The 17,896-nt window shown below is 42.5% G+C and overlaps 1 protein-coding gene across 2 annotated transcripts; it reads right to left on the reverse strand.

The window, feature by feature from the left end:
• Positions 1 to 847: 847 nt before the first annotated feature.
• On the reverse strand, positions 848 to 15,431 carry ELMOD2 (ELMO domain containing 2). 2 transcript variants are annotated; one of them, XM_054065907.1, is made up of 9 exons: positions 15,380 to 15,431; positions 12,950 to 13,101; positions 11,112 to 11,140; positions 9,664 to 9,758; positions 8,737 to 8,866; positions 7,707 to 7,840; positions 7,037 to 7,105; positions 5,790 to 5,923; positions 848 to 5,283 (listed from the first exon to the last, which is right to left on the reverse strand). In XM_054065907.1, exons 2-9 carry the CDS (start codon positions 13,092 to 13,094, stop codon positions 5,126 to 5,128), a joined length of 894 nt encoding a protein of 297 aa, XP_053921882.1. In that variant the 5' UTR covers positions 13,095 to 13,101; positions 15,380 to 15,431; the 3' UTR covers positions 848 to 5,125. The 2 variants fall into 2 exon arrangements, with proteins under 2 accessions (XP_053921882.1, XP_009567329.2); XM_009569034.2 differs by having other exon boundaries at positions 12,950 to 13,097; positions 15,380 to 15,410.
• Between the last annotated feature and the right edge of the window lie 2,465 nt (positions 15,432 to 17,896).

Genomic DNA, 17,896 nt, shown 5'->3' on the forward strand with positions numbered 1-17,896 from the left:
GACAGAGGCAAAACTATTTTCTTGGTTAAAAAAAAGGCATTTAAAACATATCAGGGTTTCTCATTCTCCACAGAAGTTCTTCTGAGTTCTTCTCCAACACTCAACTTTGTTCCTGGAGTTTTGCTCTCCTGAACAAAAAGGTTTAGAAAAAAAGGGATGCTGCCGCCTTCCAGGTCCGGTATAGAACAGGGAGATGATGGCTGGAGAAGCCCCGTGGCTAGGAAAGCAGGAAGCCTCTCCTTGCGCTAATGCCACTGCTCTGTGCAACGCGCTGTAGCTTTGACATAGGTTGATGAGGGTTGGGGGTGAGGCAGTGCTGAAGCCTGTAACACACACACACACAAATACATCGTGTGTCAGACTCAGACTTTCCCATGGACGGTTTCCTGTTACAGGGGATCTAAGATTTCGAGTGCACTTGTACCTAAGCAGGTTTTTCTATGGTATCAGATTGATCTTCAGAGTTAAAACACTTTCTGTACGGACCTCGCAGCTGTAAATCTTACTCCTTTTTTCTGGTGTATGGTTAAGGTACACATCTGAGATGACGATGTAAAAATTAGAACACACATGGGCCAGCGAGCCATTGCTCCAGCTGTTGCGATTTTCAGCTCTGCTGCCTACCACTTCACCAGTTTGCCATATAGCGTTAATTCCCAATAACGCCGCTCCTCGGCCACAAAAGCAAGCCCTGACCAACAACCACAGGACCTCTAAACAAGCTCTTGGAGCTGGAGGGGGGTGAGGACAGCTAAGACAGAGCTTTCTCTCCTACCACAGTGCACCTGCATGGACTGAGGGCATGGCTAACTGGAACTCATTACGTTTTTAGCAGGCCATAACACACCAATGTTGACAGCAGTGTTTTGGAATAACTCGTTCTTTATTTGCTACCACTGTAAACATCTCTTTCTAACACAGACGGACATCACAGTTTACATTATTGCTTTTATACTGTGGTAAACAGAAATGTCTATTAGTATGCAGCTATCTAAGCACAGTGTGATAGGAAGAAACTGCCCACAAGCTGTCTTTGGCTGTGGGTTTTTTTCCCCCCCCTCCCTAGAGAAAGACAAGATCCAGACTGACACCAGAACCATCAGCGCACAGATAGATCACCATTGTACTACAGCAACACAAAACAAAAATGACGGAAAGAAACAGGTTACATCTTTACCATGTGTTCACTACCAGTATTTTCAATACTGACCGCTGAACTCCCACCTAACTAAACACAAACGTTTTCATCACAATTCTTAAAACAAGGCTAACAAATATTTTTTATAAAATGTTTGTTGTTTAAACAAGGATGGAAAATCTGGAAAATGAACCATCGGGGCTTTGTGTAGGTTTAATTTTTGGTCTGCGTTTTGTTTGTTTTTCAAAGAGAGAAAATCCAAAACTATTTATCTGAGGTGCTTAATTTGGCCCCTTTTCCTATTGTCTTTTAGGTCAAAACATCCTATTATTTACATGCTATATCAGCTGACAGAAGCACAACCAGTTTCAAAACATCCTTGGTTTTGTTCTTCCTAAGTAGCACCATCTTCAAATCACTTTCTGATCAAGTTGGTTACTTATGAAGCAATGTGTTTACTTACTGAAAGTCTAGATCTTACTTTTCCTTGTGGTAAACTTACTTATCTGCATATTAATTTGTTCCTGGAGTGGCACGACATTTTCAGCGTACACTAAACAACAGTGGAGGTAGTTTGTTAAACAGTTGCTACAGGAACAACACACTGAGAGAACCACCTTTTTGTCTTCCGTTTTAGTTTTTATCCTAAAATTACCATTGCATATAAAGCATTCACTATGTGAAAGCTTAAAGAGGCAGCAAGTTAGAAAACTAACAGTACCTACAAAAATCTAGTAAGATAATACATACTTTAAAACATGAGTTAATAAATAACATGAGAATTTACCAAGGTTTTAAGACTCCTGGAATAAACCACAAGCAACAATTTGTGATGTTAAACAAATTGATTCTATCACCTTGCAGAAAGTTGACCTGCCTCCATTTTAAATCTTCCATAACCTTAGGATTGTCATCCTACAACAGACTGTAGGCGTACAATACCGCTGACCAGTAAAACATTGCTCTCCTCTAAACACAATTTTACCTTTTCCCATGTATTTTCTAGCTACCACCACAATACACTTAGCTACCACTGGTGCAAAATGGGGACATCCAGTACCTGTCTACACCTAGTGAGTGACTCCCAGACAGAAGGATTGGGCTACTTGATTGTACAAAAATACATGCAAATTCTAACTGTTCACTGGGGAGGTGTATTGGACCCCAACATAAACACTCACCTTAATTACTACATGCAAACTAATGCATTCCCATGTATCTCGCTCACCTGATGATGGCTGGGTTTGCTTTTTCCTTGTACGCTGCCACAGTTTACCCTCAGCTCCTACCAATGAAGATGCACCTCATGCCAGACTCGGTCTACACGGCTTTAGGTGTGTGATAGGAAATCTGCAACTTGCTGGTTGGGCTTTAAAAGCCTCAGCAGTAAATGTCAGTCCCCTTGTGAACAAAGGGATTAAGTGAAAGTTTCAAGGCTGGAAAGATGAGGGTGTAGGTGATTTATGCACCTGCTGCCAAAGAGAGAAGTTGCAGACTGTAGCAGAGGGGAGTGTTTTAGAAAGATGGCCAGAGCAATTTATTACTTGCTAGCAAGCAGAAAATTAAAGAATGGGATCCTCTTTCCTGCTGCTGCTAAACATACAGGGGTCACTTCTGAAATTCAGAAGTCAGTCTCGTGTTGCTTGCAAAGGAGATGGACAAGCAGTGGCAGAAGTTATTAATGAAGGAAGACAAATACGACACAAGCTGGGGCTAGAAAGTAACAGACAGCTAACCTCTCCACTGGGAAAGAGTCCACTTTCCACTTCCCCCCCTCAGATTTTAGGAATGTCCAGTACCTACAAGGGTCAAAGAAACAGAGTTCTACCACAGGACCTGAGTCCCAGAACACTCTCCATAGGATCTCAGCTTTTTCAGCAGTGAGAACTGGAGAACCAAGTGCCTGGGAGTACCAAAAGAACCAGTCTTCCTGGGGTCAGTTTTGTACCTAATCTTGTCAGTTTAGCGTTTCAGCTTACAAGCCATGGCATAATGTTCTAGAGCGCCCTGGGCCCCATTTAAGGCCTTATAGGACCCCTCTAGGACCCTCTGGACCTTCTAGCTTACGAGCCATAGCATAACCATAAATACTCTCTCTACAAGCATCTTCACGTTACTTTTTTTTGTAAAATAGCATCAACCCAACACAGATATGATGAACCTTTCTCCACCCTGAACATGTTAAACTTAACAACTGTTTTAAATCTCGCCTATACCTACGGTATCATAAAAAGCAAACAGAACTGCATTACCTCCTACATAAATACTGGCTACCCTGATCGGCAGCTTTCCCACAAATAAGAGATTACCAGCATTTAAGGGATCAAAAGCAACTGGGTGGATGCAGTGCAAGAAATCACTAGTTAGACACCTCAGACTCATGGAATTACTGAAGTTGGAAGGCACCTCTAGATATCACCAAGTCCAACCCCCCCTGCCCAAAGCAGGTGCCAAGATCACCTAAAGCAGGCTGCTTACCACCACGTCCAGATGGGTTTTATCTCCCACGAGATGCAGTATCATATATAATAATAATAATACATCTGATATTCATGTAGTGTAACATCACTCATTACAGAAACAGGTTTGTCTTTTTTCTTCTTGCATTCAATATTTGCATTCACCTTGAACCTCTTCATGAGTAGTCATTGACTAGATGGTAACTAATTTACCTGAGATGATTTAAAAAAAAAAAAAAAGGCATGAAAGCTTCAAAATTCTACAAGTTTTGTGCCACCGTGTGCTGTTTAGGTATATGCTGAAAGGGTCTTTCCCAAATAACTCAAGCTTCTAAGGCTGAGATCTGGTTATAGAACCAAAATGAAACACTGATTGAATAAAGCAGAAGGCACTTAGTAGGTTTTAGAAAATGAAATGGTCATACCAAATCTGTTCAAAGTTGCTTTAAGCAATAATTAGTCACAACATAGATATGAAGTCCTATTGACTAGATTGTCTGAGGATGCCAAGATTAAGGAACACACTGCAGCTGCATCCTTTCCATGGAAAATACGGAACTCAGCGGTCAATTTATTTTCACAATGTAAGGACTGTAGCTGCAATAAATGTTTTTAATGAGTAAACTTTATAAAAGGGCTAACTCTCTTTTACTTTCCAGTGAGAATACCCCACCAGCTGCTAAAAGAAGGCGCTGACCACAGATCCAAAGTCAAGCAGCCGGAGTAGCTGAAGTCAGATTAGAAAGAACTGAGGATTTTCTACAGTAGGAATATTTTTAGAAGGAGTAGCTTTAGTCTTGAGGATCTGATCCTCACACTGATGACTTATGGTTCTTTTTGCTTGTTTGCAAAATAAGTTTTTTTCCAAACATAGGAATTTTCTGATACAAATCCACAGATAAAAAAAAAAAAATTCCTTAGCCAGATGTAATTTCTAGCAAGTAAATCACTATGTTGATGGATTAAGCCTCTTCCATAACACCATAAGTGACCGCTACCTCCCCTTCGTAGATCTCTTCATTACAGAGAAATTTAACATTGATGAGTGAACGATTGACTTGTGTGTACAGAACAAGAACACAAAAAGTCTAAAAGCAGAGTAATTTCAATTAAATTAAGTTTTTAAAAAACAGTTATCAGTCAAACCTATTCATGGAAAACATGATGCAGCATAAGTACCTGCTTCATGTTCCTGCACTAAGTAAAAGACAAGAAATTGTGAAAGGAAGTGATCCAGAGGCTCTTGAGATTGATGGGTTGGGTTTTGTGTCGGTTTGTTGGTTATTTTTTGTTAGGTTTGGGTTTTTTTTTAAAAAAAAAAAAAAGCTGTCCTTTGGAGAATAGCATATAAAGACCTGTAAACAGAGGTTGATTGTCCAAGCTTTCTTAACTGAATTTTGATTTAAAAAAAAATAAAAAATAAAATAAAAAGTTCCATTGTTAAACCGCTTTTGGTGAATCATGCAAAACTTCCATCCAAATGCATAATTCCATTTTTTTATGCAGAACCTCATAGACTGCAGAGGAATTAAGGTTTCTTTGTGTTTTGTAAGGTTAGTATAACATCACAATCCAGCAGAAGTCCCTTAATCTTTTCATGGAATTTCTCTCTGTACTGGTTGAAGTGCATAATGCTTTCTGGTTCTTCTTCAAACCAGAATCTGTCAAACTCATAAACCAGATAACCTGTGAAGAAAATAAAACACAGATCTGCAAAAATGACCTCCACAATTTTCTGCCTTGACCTAGCTAGACCTAGAATGGTCCCTTCTGTTCAGTCCCTTAAAACAGTGAGTGTGCCGTCTGGTAAACAGCAAGCCTTTGGACACTGGTAATGAATAAAAAAAATAAATCTGCTAATTCTGAGTTTTCAGGCTAGTGTCCTATGTAGAAAGCCACCCAAATTTATCCCTTAAATGTACACTTCTGTAGCAGAATGTTCAAGCATCAGCTACATTGGCAGCCTGACTTAGTGGGATGTCCCTGCCAATGGGAGAGGGGGTTGGAACAAGATGATCTTTAAGGCCCCTTCCAACCCAAACTATCCTATGATTCTACGCTTCCAATGCCTGATCCAGAAGATGAACAGCTTGCTGTGGCTAATAAGAAAAGAGTGGGGGAAAAAAAAACCTCAACTGCACGTTGTAGACCTCCCCTGGGTAGTCAGTACAAAAGAAGTGGCAGATACTTACAGTAAAACTGATGAAAGTGCTCCATCTGTGGCAATCCACAGACCATGTTGTAAAGGTGAGACTTTAAAGCACCGTTCTTAAGTAAGCTGTATGCCATTTCTGTCAGATTGATTCCAACTATTGCATAAGAATATCTGCAACGCCAATGATAGGTCACATTTTAGCTTATGGATGGAAGGACTTGGAAGCTTCCCTGAAACAGTCTGCATTAGGATAACTAAGAGCCAGTTTTAACAAGATGTCTCTGGCCTACAGACCACTCCTTCCATTCCTTGGTGCACCCAACCATGTAAAAGTTACTTAAAAACACTGGCTTCCCATACAATAGTATGGCAAATGGCTCCTTTAGGCAGTAACGAGATGGTACAGCTAATCAACATTGACCTCAGTTTGTTCATTTGAAATCGTTACATTTGCTGGTATATGAAAAATCAGACACAACAACCGTTACAGTATAAATGGAATGGCCAGCTCAACCTGTTCTTCCAGCGGAGAAGTATCTGCTTTTCTATTGTGTGGTAGAGAAAGCAACACAATAGAAATTATTAAAGGACTGCTAAAACGAGTAACGGAAAGGAAAAAGAAAAGATTAATTTGGGTCAATGATATGGGTATTTAATTGACCTAAATGTCTTGGATCTCCTGTTCGTGACCCAGCTGCCCAAGGATTATTATTTATAATTGAAGTCATGAAAGCCTCCCATTCTTGGTAGGTAATTGAGTTAACTGGGGAGTGGATGGATCAGATGATGTACCCAGGTTTACCAGATTTCCTCTGGTTTTGACTTGGTTTAGAGTACATTTCCCTGTAAAATGAGCCAGATGTTTTAATATGCAGATTTCTCAAAAATGAAGTTCAACAGCAACAAAACATATATTTGCATATACTTATTTAAGAACAGAAACCTAGCAAAAAAGACGAACTTAAGAAATAATTTATACCATCCTGACGCACCATCAGTGAGAAGGCAACAAATAAGTATTCCTTTCTAAATCTAACCTAAGCCTAATATAAATACAGCGAACTGTTAAGCAAAGCCAATATTTTGCAACATTTCTGCTGCAACAAGTCTAAAGAAAAAGCTGCAATTGATTTCTGTGTTTGGTTTCTCACACCTTTCTACTTTAGCCCGTTTTGCATCTTTTAATGGAAAAAAATGACAAATACTTTCCTTTTTATTTTCTGGACATATTTCACATGAGTTCTTACAGAGAACAAGCCAGAAAAGAGTCATATGGTGACTTACCCCAGCTTTGGGTGATTTGAACGAGAAAGGATCTGACGAGCTTCGTCGGTGTAATGCTTACTAAAATACCTGCCAGGGTAAAAAAGAGTCTTCCGTTAAATTTTTAAGCTCCCAGAAAAAAAAATTAATGTGTTCAATGTCAAAATGTGTAGCTTTAAGCTAAAGCTGAATACTACACTGTACTGAAAAATGGCACTAAATGAAAGCCAAGAAAAAGCTAGTAAATTAAACTACATTCAGCATTAACTGATATAGTAAAAAACCCAAACACATTGTTATCTAAGCATCAAATACGAAGTTCAGCCAATTCCAAAAATTAGTTTAGCAAAGTTATGCAGACGTGTTTATTTTTCATTACAGTCATTAATTCAGGAATCTTAAAAGTTTTTGTCAACATACTTTCTAAGTATGACAAATCTACAGTGACAAAAAAATATAAGGTGTCTTGGTCAATTCCCTGTTCCTCCCTTCACTTGTGGGCCTCTACCCAACCACCAGTTTCAGCTGCTAGAAATGTTGACTTATTTAGAAAATACTATTTTTCACTGTACAGAAACCACCATTTCTCTTTGCTTCTGTTCATTCTTTATTAGAAAGAGCGCTATCTAGGCAAAATACATAGGTATTGAAAATTTGTCACAACGGAAATGAAATACTTCTTTCCACTTACACCAGATTGACCAGCCCCAGCAGGCCCATTCCTCTGAAGTCTGTTTTGGGATCATCGCCTTGGAAGCCAATGTCACACCACTGCTTGGTGATCCTGGCCTTCAGATTCTCATGAGGCATCAGCAAATTCCAAAGCTGCACAAATAGGCTTCCATGTTATGCACAGCTGCTAAAGTATTCCAAGTCACATAATTCAGAACACTCACTGTTGCACACTAGAAACCATTCACCAAGGAACAGCATACAATCTGCAGGCTGTTCTCTTATGTTAGCAGCAATCTGGAGTCATACTCAATGGCTTATTACAGCAATTATGAAAGTGATTACATTTAACATCAAATGCGGCAATTTCCCTTCACAGACGAAGCCACTGTATCAACAGTAAAGAAGCGAGGGCGTGTTTAACTTCAGAAATTAATTTGTGTGTTGTTTTCTGACAGGAAAGCTAAAAAATTAAATATAAATTCTCAATGAATGCTTTGATGTTGGGACTTGCATAGCAAGTTGAGATAATGATGAAATCTGAAGGCACGCCAATGTATTTGCAATGTAGAAGTTATTTTAAAAAGCCTCAAGCAGTATTATATTATTTGCTTGCTCTTATTTACTGTTGCCTAAAACACATTACTGGTAGCCTTTATCTTCCAGCATTCACTGGGACGCAGTAATAAGAAAACACTAGTGCCTCCTTGAGCAGTTAATGGTTTACAACATTAGACATGTGCGTGGCGTTAATTATCTTTTCAGTTACAATCCTTCAGTAACCCATTACCAAACTGTTTTCCTACTTATGTGTTGTTGTTATGTCTGATTTCACAGTGCGAGTAACTCTAATTTACCAATTTGTTTTGCTTTGATATTTTAATGTGTCAGTTCTACAATGGCTTGGCAATTCACAAGTGGAAAAGAGCTTTAAGCGGGCCAGCTGCTAAGAATACCGCCAATAAATTTAACTTCATTCAAGCGGTTGGAATTGAGAGAGAAACAAAGAAACAAACCAAGAGCTTTTGTATTTAAAAGATTATTTTTACCTCAATTAACTGTTCTTCGTGTTCTTCGTTATCTGAATCATATGGGACCTTCCTCAGATTTTCCACATTCAAATAAAGTTTTTTATAACCTGATATCTGCAGTAACGATATATGCAGATTTGTCTTAAACCTGAAATAATAACAAAATACCACACAGAAGCCATTAGAGGCATAGTTAGCCATAAATTCTTGCTTGAACTACCAGATAAGACCTTTTTTTATGTTAACGCAATGCCAATGTTAGAATTGGAAAAATGCTTTAAAACTACTACTACCTTTGAAACTACAGCACAACGGTTAAATCTGCTACGTGGACCTTATTTCTACTTGAAAAAAATAGCTGATTTCAGTGCTGCAGTCAGGCCCTACTTACTTAAATTATGGAAGAAAAATGTAACTTAGGTAAAAACTCTGACAGAAGAAAACTCCAAGTAGCATGCTGACCCCTGTTCCTTCACCTACCCCTGAAGTTTTTACATGTCTTAAAGTGAAACTCCATCAGAAATACTTATAGCTTCAAAGAAGCATTTTATTAAACTTTAAGATTTTGACTATACACTTGTTTTCCTCTCAATTGGTCAGTTACTTATGCAGACGAATGCAAACATTGAGCACATGATACTCTCTCAAATATATGTAAGCGATTATATAGCTCATGTAATCAATCTATGAAATAATCATATTACTTGGAAATAAGGAGTAACAGAAGGGACTTGCAAGACAGTTATTCAAAATCCAAGTCAACTAAAACTTTGCAATTTATTTTCTAGAACTGAAGAGGACATAACGATATGTTATTTTCTAGTTTTATTCTAAAGATTTGTGCTGAACGGCCTAAACATTGTATCAGAATAAGCAACTGCAAGAACCTGCGAAGAAGTCAGAATTTTCTGCCATGAAGAACTTATGCTCAGGTTCCAAACATACCCTGTATCCTTCTGTTCAATTTTCTTTTCTTTCATTACATCTCTGACAGACTTTTCCACTTCAGCTTCCTCAACATGTACAGCATTTCTTAAAACCTAGAAAGTTAACACAGTAAAAGACTTCATAAGGAATGCAGAGAACCGTCATTTATTCTACTTTATTCTTAATTCTCAGCTTCTGTATACCTGCCATGTAAGTATCCTTTACTATAAAAGAATTCTCCATTTATTGCAAATGTTTACAATAAATGGGCTCAAATTGCATGTAAAAGATCTGCAATGATTGCATAAATGCATAATTTGTAACTTTGTCACACCGTAAACCACGTTTACACTGAAATCTGACAATAAATAAAAAGCTCTAGGGTTTCTTAGTCCAGGTTCCTCTTTGCTTTCAAACGCTGAACTGAAACACGTTCTTCCTAACCCAATTGAAACAAACACAGCTATAGGTGAGCAGAAGTGGTAACATTTCAATAAGGAAATAATGCTTCAGGATCAGGAGATAGAGAACTAACCAAGCTGAGGTTTCAGTAGTGGGGTGAAACAAAAGAAATTAATGCGATACTGCTATTCTGCAGTCTTCTAGAGTAAAGGAAAAATGCTGGTAATGATAATTACTCACTGCCCACCTAAAATGACTGCACAGCAATTTAACTTTGTCTTCTAAACTTTTTATGGTCATGATGCATACTTTAATACAATTCATGCTAACACAAAAGCAGCTTCTTTTCAGTAAAACAAAAGGTTCACTCTTCCAATACTGAATATTAATATATCCAATATAATCATTCAGTTACAAGATGCTAAAAGAACCACCCATACTGTGCTCTGCTGCAACAAAGATGCTTCTGGCAGTTCCCGATTCTCTCTCAAAATCACCCTGCAGTGATCAGCTGCAGAAAGGGAGAATGCGGTCACCTCGGTCTCTTAAGAGGAAGTTTTGTTCAAGATACACAAATGTGAGAGTTTAAAGTGTTATCTTATGCCTACCTGCTACAGAACAATTGGAATAACCTTGTCAAATGTCTACCTGCAAACCCACATTACATTTTTTTTTCAACAATTCAGCACACTATTGTATACTCCGCAGTTAATTGCTTCATCTGCATCGCGTATCTACACCCCACCTCTAGTTTCTATCAACACAACAAAAGAGATTGTTGTGACAGGGAAAACTGACTCTCCAAGAACAGCAGGTCTGTAGAACGACTAGTCTGCTAAAGGGCAGGTAACCTTCCAGAGATGGAAACAAGCATTTGAAGGGACATGGGTTTTTTTTTGAGAAACCTTGGCTAACCCTTCCGTACAAAACCCAAAATGCTGTTCTCTCCTCTCTGCCTTTTATTCCTGTAATTTCTTCCACCTTCAAAAAGTAAATGCAGATGTTCTTTCCTGGGATCTGTCTCAGAAAGAAGGTTCTATTACAGTAAATCTATTATCTTTTACCTTATTTTTTGATGATTCCAGTGAATGTTCTGCAATACAAAAATAAGTAAATGTCAGGGTTAAGCTCAACTAAAATTCTTTTAAATAATTGACAATAGGTGTTCTGGTGGCATGGAAGTACTATAAATTGGTGGCATATAAGTATTATAAAATTTTGCATCCCCTTTATACAGGTAATGAATTAAAAAGTATTCAATCTTAAAATTAAATCAACAGGTATCAGGTAACTTAAAGTTTTAATTTACACAGGGCTTTTTTATACTCTGAGTACCATGCTGAAAACAGACTTGCATTTTTTAAAACAATCAATTACATGTGAAAAGACAAAGACAAACTTGATAAGAATCATAGAATCATTTGGTTGGGAATGACCTTTGAGATCCCAGAGTTCACTCATACATGGCCACTACTAAACCACATCTCTGAGCACCTTGTCTACTTATCTTTTAAATACCTCTGGGCATGGTGACACAACCACTTCCCTAGGCAGCCTGTTCCAGTGCTTGACACCCCTTTCCAGCGAAGAAATTTTTCCTGATATCTAATCTGAGCCTTCCCTGGTGCAACTTGAGGCCATTTCTTCTCATCCTATTGCTTGTTACTTGGAAGAAGAGATCAGCACCTGCCTCAATACGACCTCCTTTCAGGTAGTTGTAGACAGATAAGGTCTCCCCTCAGCCTCCTTTTCTTCAGGCTAAACAACTGCATGCCTCAATATTTTTCCATTCTTAGAAATGATTTTGTGTTTAATACTGAAGAATAAGGAGCTACAAAGTGATGAGAAGGCTCTGGGGAAAATGTAAGACTCCTGATAGCTGGAGAAGTGAACCTGTGCAAACCTCATGAGGTTCAACAAGGCCGAGTGCAAGGTCCTACAACTGGGTTGGGGCAATCTGCAGTTTCAATAAAGGATGGGAGAAGACAAAATTGAGAGCAGCCTTGCAGATGAGGACTCGAGGGTGCTGATTGATGAGAAGCTTGACACAAGTTGGCAATGTGCGCTCTCAGCCTAGAAGGCCAACCATATCCCAGGCTGCATCAAAAGAAGCACGGCCAGCAGCGCGAGGGAGGTGATTCTCTCTCTCTCTATTCCACTCTATTCCACGCCACCCAGAGTGTTGTGTCCAGTTCTGCAACCCTCAACATAAAGAGAAGAAATTTTTGGAACAGGTCCACAGGAGGGCCACAAAGATGATCAGAAGGCTGGAGCTCCTCCCATAGGAGGACAGGCTAAGAGAGTTGGGGTTGTTCAGCGTGGAGAAGGCTCCAGGGAGACCTTAGAGCAGCTTCTAGTACCTGAAAGGGGCCTACAGGAAAGCTGAGGAAGGACTTTTTACAAGGGCGTGGAGTGGTATGACATGGGGGAATGGCTTTAAATTGGAAGCGGGAGGATTTAAATTAGATATTAGGAAGAAATTCTTTACAAGGGTGGTGAGGCAGTGGCACAAGTTGCCCAGGAAGGTTGTGGATGCCCCATCCCTGGATATGTTCAAGGTCAGGTTGGATGGGGCTTTGAGCAACCTGGTCTGGTAAGAGGTGTCTCTGCCCTAGGAAGGGTAGTTGGAACTAGAAGATCTTTAAGATCCCTTCCACCCCAAAGCATTCTATGATTCAATGATCTACTTTTTGAAGCTAAGTGGAGTTACCTCAGCAAGCACGCAAGGGAACTGGATCTAGCATTCAGATTTAAAATCCTCAGACACCAGCCAGGAAGAGGGAACAGGGAAAATGTTATCCAGGGAAGCAGCCTGCCCTGGGGACAGCCCTGGCTGCTGACGATCACCTCTGGGGATGCACCTGCAGCCCTGGGTAAGCCCCACTCCCGCACCCTCCGTTACCTACGCACAGCGTCCGCCGGGCACCGGTCTTGGAGCTGTCAAAGAGGCGCTGCAGCTCGCACTTCCCTGTCAGCAGCCGCAGGACCCACTTCAGCCAGAACCGAAAGTAGTGGCTGTATAGGAACCCCCAGAGGCACACCAGCATCTTCTGCCTAAGGAAAACTCTGCATCAGACCAAGGGTCCTGCTAGCGGTGGGAGAGGCCCTCAGCCTCCAGAGAGCTCCACCCCATTCCAACCCTCCATCCTCAACCTGACACTCCATTCCTGATCCCAATCACCCATTCCCATTCCAATCCTGCCCATCCTGCTCCTCTGTTCTCCATCCCCACCTGCCGTTCCCCATCCTGACCCGTGCCATTTCCCAACCCTCCATCTCCCATCCTGCAGCTCCATTTCCCATCCTGACCCTCCAGCACAATCCCTACCCTCCATCCCCACCCCTCCGTTTCCACCCTCCACTCTCGACCCTCTACTCCCATCCTCACCCTCCATTTCCCTTTCCCATCTCCATCCCACCTGTCCATTGCCCATCCCGACCCTCTATCCCCATCCCCACCCTCCCACTCATTCCCCATCCTGCCTGTCCATTCCCATCCTGACCCTCCATTCCCAACCCTGTTCCCCATCCCGACCCTATATCGCCATCTCCATGCTCCCATTCATTCCCAGCTGCTCGTCCATTCCCAAGCTGACTCTCCATGCCCATCCCGGCCCCTCCATTCCCATCCCCACCCTCCCATTCATTCATCATCCAGCCCATCCATTCCCATCCCAAACCTCCCACTAATTTCCCATCCTCCCCTTTACTCCCTGACCCTCCATTCCCCATCCCCACTCTCCACACCCATCCCTGCCCCTCCATCCCCATTCCCATCCTCCGTTCCCATCCCGCCCATCCATCCCCATCCCTACCCTCCTATTCATTCCCCATCCTGCCTGTCCATTCCCATCCCAACCTTCCGTTCCCCATCCCCGACCCTCATTCACATCCCCATCCTCCCATTCATTTCCCATTCCACCTGTCCATTCCCATCCCAACCCTCCACTCCTCGCTCCTCCGTTCCCATTCCCACCCTTCATTCCTGTCTCAATCCTCTGTTCCCACTCTCCCATTCATTCCCCATCCTGCCCAGCCATTCCCACTCCAACCCTCCATTCCCACCTTAAGGTTCCCATCTCCATCTTCCCATTCATTCCCCATCCTGTCCGTCCATTCCCATCCTGACTCTCCCTCCCCATCCCACCTCTCCATCCCCATTCACACCCTCCCATCCATTCCCATCCCAAACCTCCCATTCATTTCCCATCCCGTTCTTCATTCCCTGACGCTCCATTCCCCATCCCACCCCTCTGTTCCCATTCCCACCCTCTATTTCCATCCCCATGCTCCCATTCATCCATTCCCCATCCCTGCTCCTCCGTTCCCATTCCCATCCTCTGTTCCCATCCCGCCCATCCCCATCCCCAACCTCCTATTCATTCCCCACCCCGCCCTTCCATTCCCCATCTCCGACCCTCATTCCCATCCTCCCATTCATTTCCCATTCCACCTGTCCATTCCCATCCCAACCCTCCACTCCTCGCTCCTCCGTTCCCATTCCCACCCTCCATTCCTGTCCCAATCCTTTGTTCCCACTCTCCCATTCATTCCCCATCCTCCCCCATCCTACCCAGCCATTCCCACTCCAACCCTCCATTCCCACCTTAAGGTTCCCATCTCCATCTTCCCATTCATTCCCCATCCTGTCCGTCCATTCCCATCCTGACTCTCCCTCCCCATCCCACCTCTCCGTCCCCATTCACACCCTCCCATCCATTCCCATCCCGTTCTTCATTCCCTGACCCTCCATTCCCCATCCCACCCCTCTGTTCCCATTCCCACCCTCTATTTCCATCCCCATGCTCCCATTCATCCATTCCCCATCCCTGCCCCTCCGTTCTTCATTCCCATCCTCTGTTCCCATCCCGCCCATCCCCATCCCCTACCTCCTATTCATTCCCCATCCCGCCGTTCTATTCCCCATCTCCGACCCTCATTCCCATCCTCCCATTCATTTCCCATTCCACCTGTCCATTCCCATCCCAACCCTCCACTCCCTGCTCCTCCATTTCTATCCTGCCCCTCCGTCCCCATTCCCACCCTCCCACCCATCCCCATCCCAAACCTCCCATTCATTTCCCATCTCGCCCTTCATTCCCTGACCCTCCATTCCCCACCCCCGTCTCTCCGTTCCCATTCCCACCCTCCATCCCCATCTTGCCCTTCTGTTCCCATTCACTCCCCATGCTGCCCGTCCATCTCCACCCCGACTCTCCACCCCCATCCCTGCCCCTACGTTCTCATTCCCACCCTCCGTTCCTATCCCAACCCTCCGTCCCCACTCCCCTCCCGTCCGCCCCCCGTCCCGCCGCCTCAGCCCCGCTCCCACCCTGGCGGCGCCCGAACGGCGCCCGCCGCCGCCTCCTCCCGCCGGAAAACGCTTTCCCTGACCTGGAAGTGATGGAGGGACGGAAGTGTCGGCGGGGAAGGACTTCCTCGGCTCCGGGGCGAGCGCGCATCCCGGTGTGGGGGCTGCAGGGGAGACCCACGGGGGGCTGATGGAGTCAAAGCGAGATGCTTTGGGTTAAACGAAAGTAGGGGTTTATAGCGTGGGTTGGTTCCTTTTCAACTACTATTGATACAAGAAGTGGTTCCTATTACAATAAGCAGAGTATTTTTTTTTATTTAAGCTAAAGTAGCGTTAAGGTTCATCGCAGTAATTATATTTTTTTGAAAGTTAAACAGAACGTCCCTCTGACAATATGGTTTTTTTTTTTTTTTCAGACAGTGTTTTTGCAGACAGTGCTCATTCTCTGGAGATGATCCCGCCCTGTGTGCAGTGTGATCTGTGCTGAACAGGTGTCTCTGCTGCCATCCCCTCTGTTTGCAGCCGTTCCCCTTCTCAGAGGCAAGGGCAGGCTGAGCTGCCTCCAGAGCTCCCATCAGTGAGAGGTTTAGCTGTTGGGAAGTTCATAGAAACCTTAAAATTAGTCCTTTGGAAGTGACAGAATATGCATAAGATTCTGGGAAAATTTATCCACCCTGCACGTGTCAGGGTTCAGCCCCAGCCCAGCTACATTTCAGCAGCTAAAACCATGCAGCTGAGCTCCCAAATCCCTTCCCTCCACCCCCAGGGAAAGGGGAGAGGGAAAGGAGAGGAAAAAGGCTTGCAGGTCAGAAACTAAAACTACAGTTTTAATGAAATGACAATAATAATGAAAAAAAATGGAAAGTAATAAAATATATACAAATACATGAGATCACCCCTCCACCCCGGATGACTGTGTGTCACCACAACTGCTGCAGAGCAGACATGAGGGAATGGGTCCAGGCCAGGAGGAAGCCGAGTTGAGGTTGTCCTGTGCAGGGACAGGAGTTGGACTCAATACTTGTGGTTACCTTACAACGCAGGATATTCGATGATTCCATTGTATTATAATTAACAATTATTTCAGTAAACATGGGTTGAGCAGTTCCTTTGAGCACAGTGGAAGGTATTCCTGTTCCTCTAAACTGTATGCAAAAATTGTAGGGTTGAAAGCGAGCTGACAGACTTGCTTGACCACATTCTGATATATTTTTAAATATGAGGAAATTGAAGAACCTTTTCCACAGAATCAAAAGCCACACAGCAGGTCTGGTGGCCTGTGTCACACAGAGGATTTCATCAGGTTGACCAACACATCCTCCTGTTGGATTTTCACACTCGTGGGGGTGGAGTTTCATGTGGGGAAATCATTGATAAGTGAATTTGAATTCTTTGCAGGTCTTATTCCCAATACTAAAATCTATGAGGAGAGATGGTGCCTATTAAGAGACAGCAGGTGGCCATTTTTTTCAGTGTAGTATCTTAAGTGAATAATCTGACTTTTAAAGCAGTGGAGGAAATGCTTTAAAGCACTGGACAAAAATAAACTATAAAATATTTCTCTCAATTAGAAAGTATTCTCAGTGACAGGATGACATGATGGTTCTGTCGCATTGCCTACACATAAGTCAGTCCAAGACAGCCCAAACCCAGAAAGCACTGTGAAAAAATATCAAAGATCCAATGCTTAAGAACTGATAAAAGAAACAAGAATAAAGAAGTCTGCATTGCAGGACATGGGTAAGCTGGAGCTCTGACCTAGCCTGCATGGAAAACAACTCTGAGCAACTAATCCAGATCAGGAAATAAAGGATTGCGCTACACCTCCCACCTGACAATTTGGCTGCTTCGGGGTTTAGACACAGCTAAGCTGTGAGCCTGTTGTCAGGAGAGTTGGGGCTTCAGCAGCGGCACAGGATTGCAGTTTGGTGTTGGGAAGGCGGAGGAGTTGTAACAACATGAAGAAATAGAAGAGTGGTCGGGTCCTTGCTGTCAGTCTTCGTGCCCACACGTGGACTGAGATAGCTCTGAGATAGCTCACTGGGAGCATGAGCTACCGGGATTATTTACAAAGTCCAGCAGGTGCATCCTTAAAGTGTGGGTCTGGGCAAATAACACAGGGAAATTTGTAGCTGAAAAAGTCTAGGGACTTTTTCATGTATACCAAAATAAAACCTTCCTTCACGAGTTTCGCTTTCTGTTGCGTCTTTAATTGATCAAATATCTTCTATGTGATTAATTTTTCCTGTTATTTATACTTAAATAGAAAATCCTTTTTGTATGGAATAAGAACCAAAGTAACATATTCTTATATCTCTATTTTACTGTAAAAATGACAAAATCTACATTGATCCTTCATTGAAAGTAATGCTTGGAGCTTTTAGTTTGTGAACTTGGAGAGGGAAATGGTGATGAGGAGGCAACAGCATAAGATAATTGAGTCTTAATCACATTGGTTAATATAACAATTACAAATACATATTCAAAAGGTAGCTTAAAGAAAATTCTTTAGCAAAAATATCAAAGATACAATACAGA

The sequence above is a fragment of the Cuculus canorus genome, chromosome 4 (assembly GCF_017976375.1).
Source record: "Cuculus canorus isolate bCucCan1 chromosome 4, bCucCan1.pri, whole genome shotgun sequence".
In the NCBI taxonomy this organism is placed as follows: Eukaryota; Metazoa; Chordata; class Aves; order Cuculiformes; family Cuculidae; genus Cuculus; species Cuculus canorus.

What these genes read in the sequence shown, in the direction of transcription:
- ELMOD2 (XM_054065907.1), bottom strand. Translation starts at nt 13,094, where the DNA reads ATGCTGGTGTGCCTCTGGGGGTTCCTATACAGCCACTACTTTCGGTTC. An exon ending in ACGAAGAACAGTTAATTGAG is followed by an intron (nt 7,841 to 8,736) that starts GTAAAAATAATC and finishes CTATTTGTGCAG; the next exon opens with CTTTGGAATTTGCTGATGCC. An exon ending in TCAAATCACCCAAAGCTGGG is followed by an intron (nt 5,924 to 7,036) that starts GTAAGTCACCAT and finishes TTGGCGTTGCAG; the next exon opens with ATATTCTTATGCAATAGTTG.